The 21,441-nt window shown below is 31.6% G+C and overlaps 2 protein-coding genes across 2 annotated transcripts in view; one reads left to right on the top strand and one right to left on the bottom strand.

Annotated features, from left to right (window-relative positions):
* Nucleotides 1-21,115, bottom strand: part of LOC108758419 (elongation of very long chain fatty acids protein AAEL008004) — a 32,183-nt gene extending 11,068 nt beyond the window's left edge. Inside the window, exons 1-2 of the mRNA XM_018503395.1 lie at nucleotides 20,572-21,115; nucleotides 3,887-4,227 (exon numbers count right to left, since the gene is read on the bottom strand). Coding sequence (XP_018358897.1) covers nucleotides 3,887-4,225 — 339 coding nt within the window. The 5' untranslated portion in view covers nucleotides 4,226-4,227; nucleotides 20,572-21,115. The remainder of the gene's footprint in view (nucleotides 1-3,886; nucleotides 4,228-20,571) is intronic.
* Nucleotides 1-21,441, top strand: part of sit (stuck in traffic) — a 74,806-nt gene that overhangs the window by 9,851 nt on the left and 43,514 nt on the right. The gene's annotated exons all lie outside the window — the stretch shown is intronic.

Below are 21,441 nucleotides of genomic sequence, written 5' to 3' on the forward strand. Positions count from 1 at the left end.
CACCCTGTATAAATAGAAAAAATTGTGTTATATCGATACATGAAATTCGCAAAATAATGGAATAGAAAAATACAATTTATTGAATAAGATTCAATAACAGGATGTAATTAAGTCGGTTAAAAAACTCAAAACAATCGATCATTAGCAAGTGGAAAATAACTCACTGTGACTTTAATATTCTAATTAGACATTAGTATTTTAATTATGGAGCAAATCTCACCTTCTGATAACCTTTTTGTATAAAATAAAGAATAATATGTATCTCTGTTTACAATAAGTCTAGACATATTGGACAAGTAGGTCAAGGCTATCGACGGAAAAGCAGAGATCCCATGTTTGGAATTATATAATTATGTCGTAAGTCCTCCATTGGAAAGTCGATTAAGATCAAAATTATGACAAACTTAATGCTGTTATTTTTATTATAGTTTATATGACAAAGAGTAAAATTTTAAATAAAAAAAAAGAACCGTTTTCGAAACGATTAAGAGAAAATTTAGTAGCATTCAAATTTTGTGATTTCTAAATATTTAATTGATTGAATGTTATTCGAATTTAATCGACGCTTTGTTTTTGCCCATCTAAATTAATTATATCACTTGAAGAATTGATTCAGTCAAAACTTGAAAAATTTGTAACAAGTCTGTACTTCAATCCTTGAATATTCTTTTATTCGATACTTTTTGTAATATTGGCTTTGCAAGATTACTGCTTTTTATAGTAATCGCGTTCTTATGGAGACATTGCAGGTATTTCGTCAGTGAACGGGAATATATCTAATTAAATTTCACCGCCTATCAACCATAACTATCAATTTAAAATCTACGATTCGCAGTGGATCTGAATTACTAATTAATTATAATATACAATTAAAGGTCTAATTATGGATTATTATTAATTAAATTTAATATAAAGTAATTGAAAATAATTAATCACAATATGAATCTCCATGTAATTTGTTCCACACAAATGCGTGTTAAAATAAGAAAGTCAATGATCGAGACAATAAACTTTAAATTATTTCATTTTTTTGTTGTAGTTCATTCACACTTTATTTGTAACTTGGAAGTAGTTGAAAATTAGTTGTATAAAATTTATAATTTTATTTCGTTGTATTTATCGTATTTATAATATGTATGTTTATTTTGATTTATATTCATGACGTTATGAATTTCCCTATGATTATAGATCAAGTGTGACTTTTGACTTCTTAGCAATTTGCATAAGAGTTACAGTGTAGCACAAGATAAGATAAGAAAACTTGCTCATTATATATCTAATATGTATAATGATCTATGTGGTAACTAATTAAGACTTATAAAACTTTTATAATTATAAGACATATTACTTTCTTATTTCAAAAATGTGATACAACTCAAAAACGTGATTTTTTAGCTGTTACCATGACTGAGTTTATACTACAGCTGCTGATAGTATCTTGTACTAAAAGTAGAAGGTGTTAATTTATTAATTTCCTATGCTTGTTTTCAATTAGTGAAAAGTTATCTTGATATTAATTATATCATTAGGATTATTTGTATTATATTTATGTACTTTCAATATTTTGTACAGTATATCTATAATACAATGTACTGTATATCTAATACAAAAAAGGAAAATAGAAATAATTTGACGATATTAAATAAAAATTAATCATTAAAAATGAACTAATTTAACTTTATAGAAAATCATCATAACTAGAACGAGGTGAGCTTTTATAAGGATCGTAAAATAAAAATGACGTTTGATCATGTTAGAAATATATTCTTTTTGTCAATATTATTTGATTAATCAATAATTTTCTATCAAATTGAAAAAAAAATTGTTCTTTTTTTTTCTATAAAACTTATAGCAAATCTGATTGAACAAATTAATGCGCAAGAGTGCGTATTATAGCCGTTTTACGTATTTAATTTAAATGTAAAAGTGAAATGGAAATATTTCAAATAATAAAATATTCAACAAATGATAAAATATTCAACAAATGATAAAATTTTCTTAATTTTATCTGATAGTCCTAAAATTTCATCGGACAGTCCTATAAATACGATCAAAATCTATCGGAAATATCCGTTAGTTACATTTTAAACGAATAAAATCTGGAAATTTTTCTCAGCGTACTAAAAATTCTGATAGGTCCGATTTGATTCTGCTGATTTGGTCCTGCTAACTTTACAAAGCTTATTTCTGCTTATATTAAACACACATTTTTATGTCAATCTGTGTACGACGACCAGTGAACATTGAGTGCATTTGATCGAATTCGCTATTAATTTGTTGTGTCACTTTTGAAGTAAGAGTGATATGAAAACTGTATTATATCTGGTACCATTTAAGCTAAATGCATTGATTCGGCGCGATATACGCTGAGAGAAAAATATTTGGTATTAGTGAATATAATTACATGGTAAATTATGATTAAGAGTTCCATTTTTATAGTTACTGTTATAATATTAATAATAATTACTACTGCTGTAATATTAAAAATAATATTTATATTTATCGCTCTACTAAAAATATATAGTTGGCACAGGATTGGTACCGAAAAAATGGACTGTAAATTATGATAATTGCAACCATTTTTTTCTTTTAGTGCAACCAATGAAGTTCTAGGTCGAAGTCTCTTCTTGGATCTTTGTCAATGATTATACGATTCTATTCATCACATCTCCTTTCACCGTCACACTTTGTTAGTCGTATAGGTTCGGCGAACGAGGATTATACGTGGCTGTTCATTTTGATAGTTCATAATCCTCCCTGCGATTAGCCATCCCATCATTTTCGATTTCGAATACGTACATACCGGCGGCATACTTACATCGTGACCTATATATATATATAACGAGTGAGTTGTTTAACCGGCTTCCAACTGTTTCAGCTGAGTCCTTAGATCCCGCCGGATCGTTGGCACTCGTGAACTTTGCACGTCATACACGCTATAACGAGAACTTAATGATGGCTATAAGAAAACGCGAAAGTCAAGGGTGACGTGGAAGGTTGTCTCGAGGCTCTTTCTTTCTCTCTCCTTCATATAATGCTCTCATTCTTTTCCTTTCTCTCTTATTCCTTCCATTTCTCTTGCATTTTCTACGAGCATTGTTTACCCGTCCATGGATTGCATGATTCCGTAAATTATAGGATTTCTAACCTGTGCGCTTCTTCATCTACTTTCCTGATTCTTGATACTTGTTTGCCTATCGATTATATCTCTTTCAACTCCTCTATTATATTTTGTTTCATAATATAACGATTTCGAATTAGATCAATTTTCCTTACTGTATTTAATTAGATTTGTAAGGAGTCTTGATTTATTAAAGGATTAATTAGATATATTACGTTAGTCTATACCAGTGAATATTTTGGAAAGGCGTTGTATTGAGTTGTCTGAAATTTTGTGCGAATTTTTCAGTACATTCAAAAAGAAAATGTTTAATTTTAAAATATTAAAAAATTGTATTCTTGTCTCCGTTTTAAAAAAAATGTTTTAATTTTAAACTTTTTCAATAAACAAAACACTGTGCGTTTGGATTAAAAACACTAAAACGTTTAAAATTGAAAAATTTTTTATTATTAAATGTTTGTTTTGCAAAGATATTTTAAACACATTTAACAGTGTAAATGATTTTTAAAAACCCTTGTTGTTCAAAAACTCGAATTTCTGTATGAGAAGAATTATGAAAATATTTACAAAATAGAAAAACATTGTGGATGTAAAATGGTGCATATATTACAGATTAAAAATATTTTTATCTAACAAATTTTTTTATTTGAATTTTGAGAATTTGCACAGACCTTCCAAGCGAATATTTTTCCAAATTATGCACTTTTATAATATATCGATGATAAGACTGTCTTATTTTTTTGAAAATAATAAAAAAATGTTTACCTCGTACATCATTCCTAGTGAGAAGACAACTTGAAACGCGTTATATGCTACCAGGACTCCTCTGAGTTTATATGGCTTTCTGTTGGCCATCATACGCGGGCCGAATATGACAACGCCGTACAAATAAAGGAGGACGATAAGGATTGTCGGTACGGGCGAATCCATTAGCGGCCAGTCACTAACACGTGGGTCGGAAACTGTCGTGAGAATTTCCGTGTACTGATCCAGAGCCATTCTGACTAGACCCTGGGCACCTCCGAATGTCCTATTTGAATCTGTCATCTCGATCCTCAGCTCCGGCTCTCTCTCTGCTACTAATTCTGCTGCCGCCGACGCCATCTCTAAAAATGCAAATCAATATTATTAAAAATGTAATTATGATATATAATTATAATTATAAGATTTAATCAAATCTCTCTCTCTCTCTCTCTCGGGAATTAAAATATTTTGAATCTAAAGCAGATGTTTCTAAAAACACTTTGTAAATATTAGTGCGTTACTTTTAGATTTTTATTAATTTTAGAATATTTTTATACATATAATGCATGAAGAATGGATAATGTACTCAAAATATTTATTTATCAAATTAAGTGCAAAGGAAATGTTTAATTTTTTTGTAGTTATGTAGAGAGAGAATGAATACATAGTATATATTTTTTATATATTTTTGAATATCGTTAACATACATTATAAAGGTAATTCTTCAGGAGGTTTTTTTACATTTTTCTGGTATCAGCTAAGCGCCATACGTAACCGAGGAGATACGATCGTTCTTTATAACTTGATGAAGAATTAATGAGTGTAGAAACCACATTTCATTTAGTAGTGAAAGAGTTATTATCCTAAAGCTTCATGGAATTTCTAAGCATGTGTAAATCAAGGCAAATATTTAGTTTAATCCGGTTTATTGCCAGTTGTAACTTAGCCCTAATGACCTACATTCAAACAGATTGTTTAGTCAAACTCGATTCGGACACGAATTAATTTCTTGTTCGGATAAGATCTCTTAATTTACGATTATTTTTGATAAAAAAAGTTACGCGCATGTGAGTGTATATTACTTTTAAAAAAATTCATTTTGTAAATGAAAATTTTTGTATCGTTGCAGGGGAGATCATACAGTAAAGTAATCTATATAATAAAATAAAAATATATATATGTTATTAAAAGATTTTGAGAAAAAATTCTGTTGATTTTTAAGCTGTTCGTGCTGTAAAACAGATAAACAATTGGAAAATTAATGTTTAATTAACAAAAAAGTTTTTTCTCAGAAATTAATCGTCTTCTGTTTTCTTCTTTTTCATGTATTATGTATAAAAGATTCTCATTTGATATGAAAGACTAGTTTTTACTTGTAATGAATTCCTAGATGCCAGCACGGAATTCGAGAGATGCAGATTTGAATTCCGGATGAGGTAATATTTTTCGCAATAAATGATTTACAGAGTTTTAAAGATGCTCGTTAGCATCAATAATATTAAGTTGCTCAATTTAATATTATTGATTGTCATCGCTTGTCAATTTAATTTATGATGTAACTCCAGCTTTAGTCTAGGACAGTATGTTTCGATACCGACAAATAATTAGCGCACAATTGACATGAATTGAAAATTGTATTAATTCCCAAAAAGTATTATTAGGCACGAAGATTTGCTTTGACTGAATAGCATTTTTCCGCACTCATTTATGCAACGAATTCATCATGCCACTTTTTATTTTTTCAGCATTTTTAAATTTTTTGTTAGACAAAACATATGTTACATGGACCGGAACAAATGATAAATTGAAGGTGCTACGTGAATACCAATTGAGACTAATTTTGCCTTATGAGACCGAAATGAGCATTGCTCGGTTTCTTGTGACGAAATTGATCAAAGATACTATTGCAACATGGCTAAGATATTTTACCACACCCAGCGTACTCAAAGGATGTAATGCCTTCAAACTATTATTTATTCCGGCCGATGCAACATGCTATGTTTGACAAAAAAATTTAGAAAAAATGTCAGAAAAGGAATAAGAAAATAGTTTTTATGAATTCATCACAAGTAAAGACAGTCTTCTGTCAAGTCGAAATTTATAACTCTGAAAGGTGAAAAAAATATTGAAAAATATTAGAGATATATATTATTTTCATGATGATGTCGGTATGTTTCGGCAATAAATATTGATAAATGATGTATTAAGACCGTATATGTGAATACACAACAAGTAAGAGTTTAATGCCTATTACAGTCGAAGGTGAATCTTAGATGCTTTTAAATCATTTCTATGTGAATTTATATACTAAATATGTAGTCATTTGAATTGCGCACCGAAATGATATATTTGTCGGATTTATAAACGCAATTAAACTACTGTAATAAAAAAAAAAGATATCACAAATTAAATTAATAAGCATTTAATAATTTGATTCTCAATCTGCCACCCTATTAGAAAGATGTTAATGCACTGAAAAATAAATTTATTGCGAAAAATATTACATCGGTCGGGAGTTGAAATAAATATTGAATTATATATAAAAATAGTGGATTACTTATTTATATCTAATATATTTTATCAGAGATTCGTATGTGTGAGAGTGTGTGTTGAGAGAGTCAAAGATTACAGCAATCCTACAATCGTGCGGATGGGACTCCCGGATAACTCTTTCCGCTCACGTTTACGCACGCGGAATACACGTATATTACATGTCATTCTAATCGTCGATCAAAGACTTCGACATGAACGCAATAGGTCAGGAAGCTCGTGGCGAACATCATTTAAGAATCCCGGCGTTATCGCAAAGTCATCGTTGTTATACCGTGCTTTCGCTGCGACTTTACGCACGGATGTGAACCGGTCTCCTCCTTCCCTTGCGCTTTCGTCCTTCTCCTTCCATCACCTCTCCGCATTTTCCTTTTTCGCCTCGTTTTCTATACGACCTAATAAATCACCGTTTTCGCTTCTTCCGAGCGAACACAACGATGTCAGAGATTCGCATATGCAACGATGCTGAACGTGATGTGTGAAATTAATGTATCATGAATCTTCGCTTACCTCAGCCTACATTCTTGAAAAAGAAGCAATCTCTATTGATACAAACAATTGTACGTTTTAACAAATCCCGATATATCTAATCCATTTAACGCAGAATTTAGTATTGGGTATTGGAACAAAAGTTCGTAGCGCTACTTTGTATCTACATGTTTAAAAAAAAAATTTGGCGGTTATAACATTCGACAAAGCAAAGTTTCAACTTCGAGAATCTGCCTTTTGCGATATGATGATTTTTAATGAAATTATGAGTAATTAAAGTCAAAATGCTTCTTTTTATTATTTAATTCCTGATAACTCAGTAATAAAAAATCTTAGCAACATTTAAAAAAAATAAAAACTTTGAATTTTCACGTTGGAAAATCGAAAATTTTTGTAATTTTTTTGGGCATGTGACGGGTTTACAGACTGAGAAGAAAATTTCTCATTTTGTTCAGTTTGTCGACTATATAGAAAAATTATCAAACTTATAGAAACTCAAAGGACACAATAATTTTTCGAAAGTAGAGACTAAGGTTAAAAACCCTTTTTTAAATTTAAATTTTATTTATTTTTAACAACATTACAACTTGAATTTAAAAATTTGTAGCACTACAAATTTTGGTTCTAACTCAGCACATTATGAATTATGTTTTGTAAAGAAATCGACAGCTTAAAAATACGTTAATGAATAATTGCAGATAAATATAATATTAAATAAATCAATTCTATTTTTATAACGCCAATATTAAATAGATTAATTTTAAATAAAGTGTACACGCGTCAGGCATTAATCAGATACGTGTGTCGCTGCGTTGAGATAAATCGAACAGATGTGATTCTGTTCTGTGCTAAATCTCACGCATCATCGTTGTTCAGTAATAAAGCTAATGACACATGCAATTTAGCGCAGAACCTGACCGTTGATTTCTAATGATTTCTCGACAGTTTCTTTGGATTGAAGCTGTCGAACGATACGATTTTAATGCTCGACATAGATTAATGGGTGTCAATGGATTAACTCTTAAATTTCAGAATTTCTCAGTACTATATTTTTCAATTATATATTACGCTACAAATTGCTACATACGTTCTAAAACCTACCTGCTTTAATGTGTAAGAATGGATTATATAGAAACGTGCTGGTTGAAGAATCAATTTTATAATCGACACAATTTTTGTCAGAAAACCACTAGGACGCAGGAATCTTTTTGATAAGATGAATGGTTGGTATTGTGACTGTTGCATTCTTAGAGCACCATATATAATCAAATAAATCCGTTGATAATGACTTGAATTAAGTCAAAACGCATCCGGACACATTGTCACGAATCAATAAATTATTATTTTATGTAATGAACTAATTATTGTATCATTAAATTTGCGCACTGATTACTGCGCGGACTTTTACCTCCCCATATATTTGTTCATTATTTTGTTATAATCTTGAGGAGCCTATAATAATTTTACTATTGACAATTGTTGTTATTTATAAATTATAATATATTAGAAAATCGTCTCTAAACATCTCTAGCAAAAAAGAGAAATTCACAACGGCAACAGTTTAACCACATAATTGCCAGCGAAATAGAAAACAATATTATTCATGAAACATAATAAATATGTAATTTATATGTATTTATAAATATGTATGAATTTTTTGCTTTACATATATATTGAATTAAATTATTTTTTAATACATATCTTATTTTCATTTACTTTCATTTACTTCCACACGTCTTTTAACGGAAACATCTTTCTTCAATTTAACCGCTAAGTGCTTGTTCAACTCTAACAGCAATCATTCATTGCATCTATAATTTGTTTACGTTGTATGCTCAAAAAGAAAGATGACACGAAGAGAGATTAACAAGAATAAACTGCAGTACTTGTTGGAGATTATCTAGCGAGTTTTACCGTAAATATACACACGTAATCACTCGCGAACATTTGATCTTTTTCGATAAGCTTCTCGTGTAATCGCGGGACAGTCATGATGCAGATGACAAATTTGTTATATCGCCCATCAACGATTTTGCACATCTCGCTCTCTGTCTCTTTTTGTCGCGTCATAACATACTTATCGAGCTTTGTCAGCATTACTTGTGTCGCCGATGGACAGCATTAAATTCATGAATGACACTTTCTCGCTGTTTATCAGAAAAGAAATCAATTTCGTAATCTTACGTACCACGCCGTACACATTATGCTGTACGATTAGATTGCGTTTTCGTTGATCTGACGACGTTTGACGATTATTAGCGATGAGTCGCACGAACTTTCGTGCATAACAACTGATTCGTGTAATCGCGGTAGAGACGGTTTGTTCTCGTAAGAGGTAATCGTGTAATCGCCTAAATCATTTTCGTCCAGTTAGTTTCCTCTTCCGAGTCCGATTTAACCCTACGTAACCACCCTCGAAAACGTTTCTGGTTGCTTTTTTTGTCACCGTCACATCGGGTGGCAACTTATCGTGACGAAGAGTCCGCGTAAACGTCTTTGCAATTTGTAACACTCGATCACTCATGATTTCCGTATTCGTGACGTAATTATGACAATTTGACGAGACATCTATTATCATTTTTACAAGAACGTTTTGAATTATGCCTGCAGAGAAAACGAAAGGGTGAAAGAAAAGACTCAACGATATGTTTATGATTTCTGACATAAGATTACTCATAATTTCCGTCATGATGCAACTATAATATCTTCCTGCTACTAGAACTTTTTAAAGAATCATGTCATACGTAATATTTATCAAAAATTGCCAAATCGTTAGTTAAAGTTTCGAGAACCCAAGTTCTCCAAAGTAGAAGTTTAAAGAATGAACGAAAAGATAGATCTTTATCTTTTTATCTTTTGACCATCTTGTTGTCTTGATTGGAAGTAATCTCGATTAAATCACTTAAAAATTTTCAACGTAATTTAAAACACAGTCTATTGTTCTGAAATTCTATCCTCTGATGAATTGGAGTGAATTGCACCTAGTGCAATCATATTAAATTATACAGAGGTAATAAAAAAATCTTTCTACTGCTAAAATATTTTAAAGAATTGTTTTATGCGTGATATTTATCAAAAATTATCGAATCGTTGAATCTTTATGACTTTTTTTATTTTTTAACCGACTTACTGCCTCAATTGGAAATTCTCGATCAAATCACCTTAAAATTTCCGGCAAAACACAGACTATCGCTCCAAGATCCTTCTCTGATGAATATCGGTATGAACTGCACCTAACGCAATCATACTGAATTATACGGATAGAAATGATATATTGGTTTATCATAGCAGTTATCGGATGCATAGAAGCATCGAAATACGACTGCAAATCCCCTTAGACACGGGGGATGAGCAAGCAATAAGTAGACTGGAAAATTAAACGAGCCGCGATTTGATCATCGCCGCGGCCGGTATTTTAAGGCCAGCGGAGAGTTTGCAGTTTGCGTAATCGATATTGCAGTTCCGCGAACTGCGAAAAGAGAAGTAACAGCAATACACAGCTGAAGGTTGCCCAATGTCGTTGCGTGGCCCTTCGGCCTTTTCCCGCCGACTTGGTGCGTCGATCTTTCTTTTCTATTTTTTTTTCAACGGTTGTACTTTTCACAGCGTTGCGCCTTGTATGTGCATTGCATCGAAACGCATCAGCTCGCTCTCGCGAGAAAACCCTGCTTTATATTCCGCAACACGCAGACCTTGAAGTATTCAACCTTAACTCGCGACGCGGATTTTATGTCACTCTAGATGAACGTTATTAAAACACTGATATCCGCATGTAAGTGATGTCAATGTTGTAGACCGGAATTACATAAAACATAATTGCAACGCAATCGTTTATCGAGAATCTGGGTTGAGTTTCGCACCTATAAGTTTCTTAATAAATATGCATTGCTTAAATGAAAGTGGATCTTCCGTTAAGGATTAGTTTTAGAATTTTTAATGAAGTTATTCATACAATATTAGCATTCGTTTGTGCTAAACCTTATTAATATACGTTCGCCTCTTAAATTACCATAATCTGTTCTTTCAACTTTTTATATGACTCAACTGCACAATAAAAAATAACTAAAAGTTTTATTATTTATTTATTATTTGCGAAATTGCTTAAATAAATAAATAATCTAATCACAATCTTATACAATACCGCAAATAATAATAAATTATTTTTAACTACGAAAATATAAATATTATCTATTTTATAGAACAGAAAAATGAAATTTACAAACATACTCTTACCCTATTTTTAATTTAAAAATATTCTTTAAAACTTTGAGCGTGAATCTGACTCTGAAGAATGAAATTTCACTCTTAAAGATTGAAAATTGAACCACTCTTTTTTAAAATTAGATTTAAGTGAGATTCTACTCCAAGAATTTAGAGAGTAGATAATATGTCAGTATTCATAGTAGATTTTTATATTTAAGATCATCTTAAGATGTTATAAACCAATTACAGGTCAGTATTCATAATCGGTTCTTATTTTAAGGTTCTTATCTTAAGTAATGTCTTAAGTCACTAATGCGGCCCTCTGATTGATTAATGACATTTTAAGACTGTACTTAAGACGGTCTTAAATATAAGATCCGATTATGAATACCGGCCAGAGAATCGCATTAACATCTTAAGACATTACTTGAGACGGTTTTAAAATAAGAATGGGCTATGAAACTGCTCACAGAGTCGTATTAGTATCTTAAGACATAAATTAAGATGATCTTGAAATGAGAATCGACTATGAATGTCGGTTAATATCTTTCATGTTAAGAATCCGATGTTGAGATGAAATATGTATCATTATAACCAACAAGGTTAATAGCGGCACGTGTTTCACACGAGATATGTGTGGCATGTGAATCTTGACGCATGCGGTTTTATCTCGGCGATATGCCGAGCACGGATCTGTAGAGTCAAACGGTGCTTGCTATATAGAGAAAGTCTTGCGAGAGTGCGAGATAAGGAGGCTGAGATCAGGTGAAGGCGAGAAGAGGGACAAGGAGAAAGAGAGAAACGTCGTGTAGCCGGTGTCGTCTTCACCATGCGGGTTCTCTCTCAATGGGAGAGAATTCCTATGATGATGACGAAGGTAACATCCGCACGATGGATGGCTCTTCGAGTTTAGTGGGTAAGTGGGTCGTGCCGTCCGGTTAATTACCGATCGGCCTCTCGTGGTGTATCACGTCGCATGCGAGATATTCACCGTCGTCATTCGCGGCCGTTGTCATGACTGAAAGACAAGCGGCTCTTTCCTTTTATTTTCCTCGACCTTTCTTTCCTCTCGGTCCATATTTCGTACTCTCTCAAGTGTGACTTCTCTTTTTGCACGCACGTTTTTACTTTCAGGACTTGCACCGCGAATCGTCTTCGAAAGAGACTTGTTTTAAAGTACCGAGTCAGGAATGTTATTTGTAACTATTTTTTTATCTCAGTATAGAATATACATTTTGCTAAAAGTAAATAATTTTTTTTACAGAATGATATGGTAATGAAATCAATCATATTGTTAATATTGTTTTGCTTCTAATTTTATCAGGCCATTTTAATTCTTCCTCGAATTTTATCTTGATTAAAAATATTCAAGACTTACTATTAATTTAGTTGATTTCATGATCATATCATTCTGAAAAAGCGATAAATTTTTAACCAAATATGTATTCTACATTAAGAGAAAAAAAATGGTTGCAATTATTATAATTTAACTATAAAATTTATTGCCATTTTCTAGGTATAATATATTTACACTGTACTGTATTTATATTTTTTTGATTGATAGTCTATAAATATAGTTATTGTTAACATTATGGCAGTATTATTAAAATATAGTTTCTAACCATAATTATTTTTTCATGCAATCACAAACACTTTCCTTTCTGTGTGTTAAAGATGAAATTAAAAGAGCTATTATTTTTTCACAACCTATATTTTTCTAAAAAAATGTCTTAAATATATAATCTGTATTATAAAGATTTCAAATTGCAATTTTTATCAATTTATTGCACTCCATTATCTGTTCAAATACAAATGTTAGTCGATCGAATGTACCTGCTACAAGTAGTCGGTTAGTGAGATTGTTAGTTTTTGCGAAAGAATTCAATGTTTATGATTCGTCTAATCATGAACAGTAAATTAAGGAATATTGCGGTCGAGAGATTCAGCATATTGACCGGATTAGAATCGTGTCAAGAAAACAGGCTTGAAAACCATCGGAGGTAACGTTGGTATATACATAGATGCGACAAAAGGACAACTTTACCTTTCGCCAAGCATTTCATGGACTGGTTTCATCATCTCTCCGCTATCTTTTTGTTTACTTTCGTAAGTGCTCAGCAAACAAATGTCGCTAAATGCTGTACTTACAAAATTATTTACAAAACTGTTTCATCTTTTTTGCGCTTTGAAACAATTTAAATATGATTAATTGTTTATTACTAATTATGTTCAGTATGGCTACCTCTCTGTTATATACTTAAATGCATATAATTAACTAATTAATTAACTATATGATTCATTTTTCAGCAGATACTGAATAGAATTAGATATTTTGTCTACTTTTTGCTGTTACATTTACAAATAATATATCCTTCTTAATCACGCTTTTAATTACTCTTGTTATATTATTCTTTACTGTATCACTCTATTATTGAAAAATAATTTAATGCATTTGTGCTCCAAGTGGAATATCTCGACTCGCATGAACGGAACATGATGAACGATACTATCTATGATCTACAATTTGCAATTTATGGTACATGATCGCTGTTTCTTTACGATAAAGCTTTCCTTTTGAGGTATAAGAAAGACTAATAATAATAATAATATTATGCCGATGATAGAATATTGTATACTCGTTTGTAAGATATTATATTCTCATGTTTTAGACATTTTTGCTTTAATCTCTGAATCTCTGAATTACCATTGGTGAGAGTCGAAGAAGAGCGTGCTAAGTAGGTAATGCTACATTGGCTATTAAATGTGACGCGTAATACGCCTTCGGTGATTCTTGTATGGTTTTCGTGTCAGTGAATTTTTATCACGATGCCACTTTCTTATCTTTTTACTTTAGATTCTGTACTTTACAAATTAATCTTTAAATTCCACAACTTATTCCATACGAATATAAAAAATAAATAATTCTTATTGGAACATATGTTCCAATATATGTTCGGTAATATATGTTCATGCTTTTTACGTATGATTTGTCTTAATAAAAAGATTAAATATTTTGTTTTTATATTGTATAATATACAAAATATATATACAATGTATATATATTTTATATTATATTTATATTATTATAGATAAATTTCTAATAGAATTAATTTGCAACTAATAATCACCTTTAAAGCGAATTCTATGTGGCAACACGCATTTTCTATTATTTTTGACAAATATCAGAAAATGTGCCGTATTTAAAACTTGTTTTGTAACTCATTGAATATTTTTCTAATATTGATTTTTAACGTACATCTAATTTTGAAAAAAGAGGAATATAATCCCAAAGAGTTTTTATAGAATACTGATGAGATTTTTATTAAACTATTTTATTTTTTCTGTCTACTTTCTTCTTTTCAAAGAATGCGCTTCACTTCTTCAGAAGGAAATTTACAACTTTATGGAGTCGTTTGTTACGCTTATTATAATTAATTAATTGCCGTAAAAGAGAAAAAATGCAGCATTTTGATTAATACTGCACATTATTGCATATTGTGCATAATTATGATAAATTATGGTATGCTTTGTGATGATTTTGCTTCAGATATGATTTATAGATATACTTTTGTCAAGTGTTTTCATTTCTTCTTCTTCAATACTCGTCTAATGGTACTAGCTTAACGTTTCTGCTCAACGACTCTCACTGCCGTTCACTAGCGATTCGCCTTCGGCGATTACCTTTTCCTCCACTATCATTCCGGAAATGAGCATCCTATATCACAAAACGGGTTTATTCGTTAAACGTCATCGTGTAACTTTTTTCTTATGTAGCAAAAAAAGACGGAGGTATTATTCGCTAATTTCTCTGTGCTACTAGCCTGTTCTTGCGTGATCGAAGTGTATCAACTTTTAAGAACCGTTTTCACCACCCAGCGAGAGTAACGACGGCATTTATTTAGAAACGGCTAGGTGGAAGCGCGGATTTATAATAGCATTAGTAAAATGACGATATATAATGCAAATAAATTAGAAATTAATTTATGAGTAATTAAATAATCTATGATATATGCAACATTAACGTATGAGATGTGTTTATATTTAATTTTAATATTTACTTTTTTATTTTTATAAAATTTTTCTAATCTAAGGAAGATTCAAAACATGTAATCGTTGTTTTCTCCCGTTACCATTAAACTTATATTCATATATTAAATCTGTGCAATAATTTCTGCGCTTGACTCCTATATGCTCGCTTTACCATTTATTTATTTTAAAGCATTAATAACAGTGGTTTTAATACAAAGCACTATTAAGCTTTTTATTTCAAAATAAGTAATTTATCACTAACCGATTTACAGTATTAAATTTCTCTAAGGGTAATCTTATCCTCCACATAATACCCCACATTCTTCCTCGAGTTTCCATGTTAGGCATTTCTCTTCAATGAAATCGCAAAAAAATTTGACGTTCCGATCGCAGCACACATTTCTCTTTTTATAAGGAAAGTAGATAACAAAATAATATCGTGCACCTGTCTCTCTCTCCCGAAATTTATGATCAAAGTTAATCGCACCAGACGGTTTTGTCTTCGACCGCAAAACGAAGCCAGGTGCATTCAACAACTGCGTTGTAAAACTAATTATTGTACGTCGCTGTCGTAGTTCTACTTTCTTTGCCGATAGCACTTTTGGGAATTTAATTATAAAATACCCTGCAGTTTTCTAATTCGTCGTTCTAACGTTTTACGTGCTAATCGACGCGCCGATTAGTAAACCGTAAAAATTTCCCAACTTCTTGCCCGACGTGAAAGCACGTTTTTCGGCTAAAACTGTTTGTACACTAAAATTTTTCATAGGGCAACTTTGCTTATTTATGGAGAGGATGTGTTTTTGCAGAATTGGTTAGAAAACAATTTTATGATTTAGAGGAATGTGGCATAATAAAAAATAAGATTTTGAAAGGTACGAAATGTTCTGTAAATGAAAATAAGAACGACAAATAATTATTACTAAAATTTTCAAACACGAGAAAATAATTTATATGCATATGGCTTCAAGCGGAAGACTTTTTACATAAATCTGATAAACCATATTTGATTTTCGTTAACTTCAGGTTTTGTGCATACATTTAGATCAAATTATACGTGAATATCAGTATCGTATAAACTATAAATTGAACATTAATTGGCAACTGATACTCAAAGAATATGAAATTTAGATAATATTTGAAGGATAACGCAAGAAAGTCTCGTTATCGTTAACTTGAAAGTAATTATTTGCAATTCTCAAGTGTTTTAATGTCCTCGATTTGGATAAAAGCAACGGTGCGTTACCACTCTTTCGACACACTGCAGTCGGAGAGATCTTAGCCTTGACTAGAGTAAAATATCTTCGAAGCTTTGCACAAACGTATTGTGTCACACACATGAAATCATTCGTTAATCTTTCGTGTAAACGCGAAATGTACTTCTTTCTTCATTTTCTGCATGACGATTATTATTAATCTTGGTGGAAACTAACGATGTTGAAGAACTTAATTAAGTACAATTACTTTATCGTCTCTTCATCTTAGGTCTAACAAGGCAATAAAAATCTCAAGAATTCTATTATGACTAACGAGCTCAAAGAAAGCACGCGTTTAAGTATTGAAGTACTTATTTAAAATTTTTTTTCATATTAATATTGAACTCTTAAAGATTTTATAGAACTGAAAACTATTAATTTTCTGATAGAATGTACATATTGACAGTAAACTAAGATAAATTCTTTTTATCAAAGATATTCAGATAAATCTTGATCAATTTGTTGTGACATTTTATTGCAAGTTATTATAAAGTTGTAATTTTTATTTCTTACTGTCTTTACTGTGTATTGGCAATCCGTCATTTGACAAATCTTTGATTTAGAAATGACATATATCGTAACGATATATGTCATAAATGTCTTTTGCCTTGAATATTTTAAAAAATAACTATGTTTTAACGTACGTGATTTTTTATTTAAGAATTAGCAAATGAAAGAATATGTAATTACAATATTTTACATGAAAAACGTTTTAATTTATTAGTTTAAAATAATTATAAAGAAACGAATAATCTGTCTTAAAGAGGTATAAAACATTACAGTAATAGTTCAAGAATTTATAATCATAGGAAACGTTCTAACGAAACTTTAAAAAAAAAAACAAGGAAAAAAGTAAAAATAGTAAGTTCTGATTCTTGCGGAACAAATTGATATTCACTATGCGTCTTCGGCTAGTATAAAGCAATTTACATTATGCGATTTTCTTGTAGTCGCAGTTAAGTCGATTGTTCCTAATTTTAAACGGAAACTGCGTTATCACCGTTTTTGAGTAGAAAAAACTCGGAAATTTGCCAATATCCGTTAGAATAAGTAACGTTGACGTTCGTTACATAGCATGCATATTGTCACACATTGGAAAATGATAATCTCGGACTATTTCAATCTGTCAATATCAAATCGGCATACACTTTAGTTTAGCTATATCTTTAAACTTTCGCCGTTCCACTATTCTTCGTCTATTTCATGGTATAATTATTAACCGTTACATGTATATATTAATGAATGATTCCTGCAGTCTAATATGCTGTATCATTCATTGGTATTCAGTATGGACGATAATTATACTCTTAACTGAATAATTGTACTGTTAATTGAAGATTCGTATCAGTATTATTTTATTAGTATTTCCGATATTACTTCATATGTCACTTCGGACTTAGATCATAAAAATTACGTAAACGTACAAAAACGATATCAATATTATTCTTATATTTTCGTATCAAGTCTAACTAATCAAATTCAGAATTACACGAGTTTGGAGTCATTTGCTTGGAGACATTGGCTGAACTATTCGTAAGTTCTAATTCTACGCATGTTTACGCGCTCTTGATGTCGCTTTGAAAGAGCAGGATCCGTTTTCCTCGGATACACGAAATCACGCCATGTTTGTTAAGAAACTGGCTCGAAAACGGTCCAGCGACCTTGTGCCGAATATTACAGCATGTTTCGAACGGTTGTGTAATGTGACGCATTTCACGTGCTTGAACATATACGTGGGGGTTATACTAAGATAGTTGATGCGAATTGAATGCACGAATACATAGGTAGCCGATTTAATTTCTGTCAAGTGTATGAAGTTTCTATCTAAGAATTTCTCTCTCTCTTTCTCTCTCTCTCTCTCTTTTCAGTTAAGTCTACCGAAATACATGTCGATGTTAACGATAGAATTAGAATTAATTTGAATTGAGGTAATGTCAATATTTCTAAAGTTCTATAACGATTGTACGGATGTGCCTTGCGGCGAAACGTCTCGATTGTATAATGCAAGTAAATCGCTATTTATAAACTCTCAAAAATTCATATTTACATATAGCCGAATGTTATACAGACTAACAAACTACGATTTGCACATTAAAAATCTTTAATTATTTTATATTTTTTAAAATACACCTTTTAAGATTAAAAAATGTTTACTAGCTTTGGGTCTTCAATACATATATAAAATTAATTTAAAAATATATACAAAAATTTAATAACTTTACGGACAAATTAATTAAATTTAATTCACTTGCTCAAGAAGCTTAACAATATTTAATTTTTTTATATTTGTAAAAATTTTTTATAAAAATTGTTAAAAATATTCTGCAAATTATGATCCCGTTTTTCTTATTGCGAAATATCACACACTATACGAAATATATTACATACAATACGATAAATATTACACAATTAAAAATTTCACAATATGCAGTCAAAAATTCACTTTCAACGGAGTAATAAATGTTACAGTTCGAAGATTAAGGTCAAAATACTAATGTAACTTTCTCAAAAATCTTATTTAAGTATAAAAATATGTTATTAAAGTATGTCTCATTGAAAAAAAATTTATTTATTCTACCTTAATAATAGTTCCAAGCAGGACACGATATAGACAGTACATAAATGCCAAGTTATTTTCGCGAAAATTTTTTGCTAATAGACATTTACTAATAAGATAATTTTGATTTCATATTAAATAAATTATTTTGCGCATGAAATAACATAAGTAATAATAATATATTCGGTTGGAGAACAAAAATTCGTCACCCTATTTTATTTATATCATATCTACAAGCTTTAAAAAAAAAATTTGTAATTATATTATATGATAGATCAAAATTTCAGCTGTAAGAATCGGTTTTTTTTTTAAATTGAGGTACGATGATTTTTAACAAAGTTATGAGTAATAGTCAGAATGATCCTTTTATTTAATATAACAGTAATAAAAAATTTTAGAAATATTTTTAAAAAACAATTTTATAGGAAAAATTTTAAGTTTTCGCGTTAGAAAGTCGAAAAAGTTCAAGTATTTTTGTGCATGTGACGGGTCCACAAAATAAAAAAAAAATTTTTCATTTTGTTCAGATCGTAGTTTTCTTTAAGTAAAAATTCTGTATATAAAACTCATAGTAATTCAAACGATACGATCTTCTAAAAGTACAGATTTTTAATTTTAAAACTCTTTTAAAAAATTTTATGAATTTAGAAATTCATAGCGTTATAAACTTATTCCAAATCAATATCATACATAAATATATCTAAAAAAATATAGAATTTTAAAATTATTAATAGACATATTAATTATATGCATTAATGACTAAGTATCAATAAACTTTTAATAAATTAATATTACACGTAATTTTTAATTTTAATATACACGTGTTTTGAAAAAAAGAAACAGTTCTAATTGCAAAAAACTAAAAAAAAAAATTAGAAATAATTTCAAAATCAGGAAGCTATTAATAAAATTTTAAGAATGTAGGTATGTATGTATAAACATTGCGGCTAAGATTAAAAATGTCGTGGACTTTAAACCTGCTTTTTTGTATATTAATAAGCTTAATTAACATGTAAAAATGCAAATTATCTACATCGCGACTCCTTTATTTAATTATGTATTGCATTATAAAAAAATTTTAGAGGTAACTTTTCTAACATTGTAGTTTCTATGTCAATTGAAAGTTGATTTTAACCTTGAACCTTGTATGTAGAACCCTTTGTAGAACACTAGCGTACTGCTTTACTACTTCAAGTTTTTGATATGTGGGTAATCAAAAGGGATCAACTTGCACTACACGGACAGTGGTAAAATATTTTCATCACTTGAAAAAAAACAAAACAAGAAAAAATATACATTTTCTTCCTAATAAAAAAATTTGTCTGTACATTCCTTTAAACATATAGAGTAGTCTTGCATCAATTATTACTCTGATGAGCTGTTCTCATCTTTTGTCTCCAAAACGTAATCTTTCTTGAAGGGTTGATACGATTAAAATGAGTTCGTTTCGCGCACACGCGATTTTTCACAGCGCAGGTTTTTACGGCTCGCACACGCGAATCCGTTTAAGGAGTCGGCCCGATTTCTCGCCGTGGAAATTCATTTTGGGTCACTCTCCAGCGACCATTTGCGCTCGGTCAAACGTTCCGCTCTCCACCCCAAAGTTTTCGAAATACGCTTACCTTCCACTCACGCTCCACCGAAATCAGAAAAAGGCCGGCACTGTGCACTTCACCACTCCTGCTCCTAGCTACGTCGTCACCGAAACCACCGATCCCTGCGTTATTCAGCGGCGCTGCATCAAACCGAGCTACCCATTAAAGATTCGAACTATCCGAGATTCCGTCCACTTGACTCTTCGCACTGTATTTCCCTATATCAGCGTCCAATGCTGGACGCTGTCGTTGATCGATAGGTGAACACAACGGGATTCGGGAACACCGATCACGAGGAAATTCCCCTTCTTCCGGGAGACGAAGGGTTGCAAAGACTTCAAGGGAGGCTCCCGTCACTGTGCACGCGGTCCTTCTCTCGCGGGATCAGGAGGCACACTTGCGTGTGGAGTGCTACATATGTCCCCGCGATATCGCATATGCGTTCACGTAAGTCGTATACACCAAGTATTAAAATAAGTTGTGCAGACGATAGATATCCCGCGCGTATCCGATGTGTACCACACGTGTGTACGCGCGTGCGATCAGGGCGTACGTGAGCTTACGGGTCCAACGGCCGATGCTGCAAGAATAGTCCGCGGCGCGGTAGGCCCGCGGTTTAAGTATTGGCTAACCCAAGTGGGGTCCAAGCACGCGCGTGAGAGGGGCTGCACCACTGGGCCTTAGGTGATCGTCTGCGAACCCCGCGCCGTGCTCAGTCAAGGTCGCTTCACTCAGGTGGCCGTCCGAGGGGAAGTGGAAAGGTATCTTCTCGATGGTGACGGACCACGGGCGTGAGATCCTTCGGCCAAGGTCACGTGCCGTTTCAAACTCCGCTCTGCCTCCGGTGAAGATCGAGGATGTCGAGAAGGTACCGGCGCGCCTGGGGGGGGGGGGGGG

This window comes from Trachymyrmex cornetzi, unplaced genomic scaffold, assembly GCF_001594075.2.
Source record: "Trachymyrmex cornetzi isolate Tcor2-1 unplaced genomic scaffold, Tcor1.1 scaffold156, whole genome shotgun sequence".
In the NCBI taxonomy this organism is placed as follows: domain Eukaryota; kingdom Metazoa; phylum Arthropoda; class Insecta; order Hymenoptera; family Formicidae; genus Trachymyrmex; species Trachymyrmex cornetzi.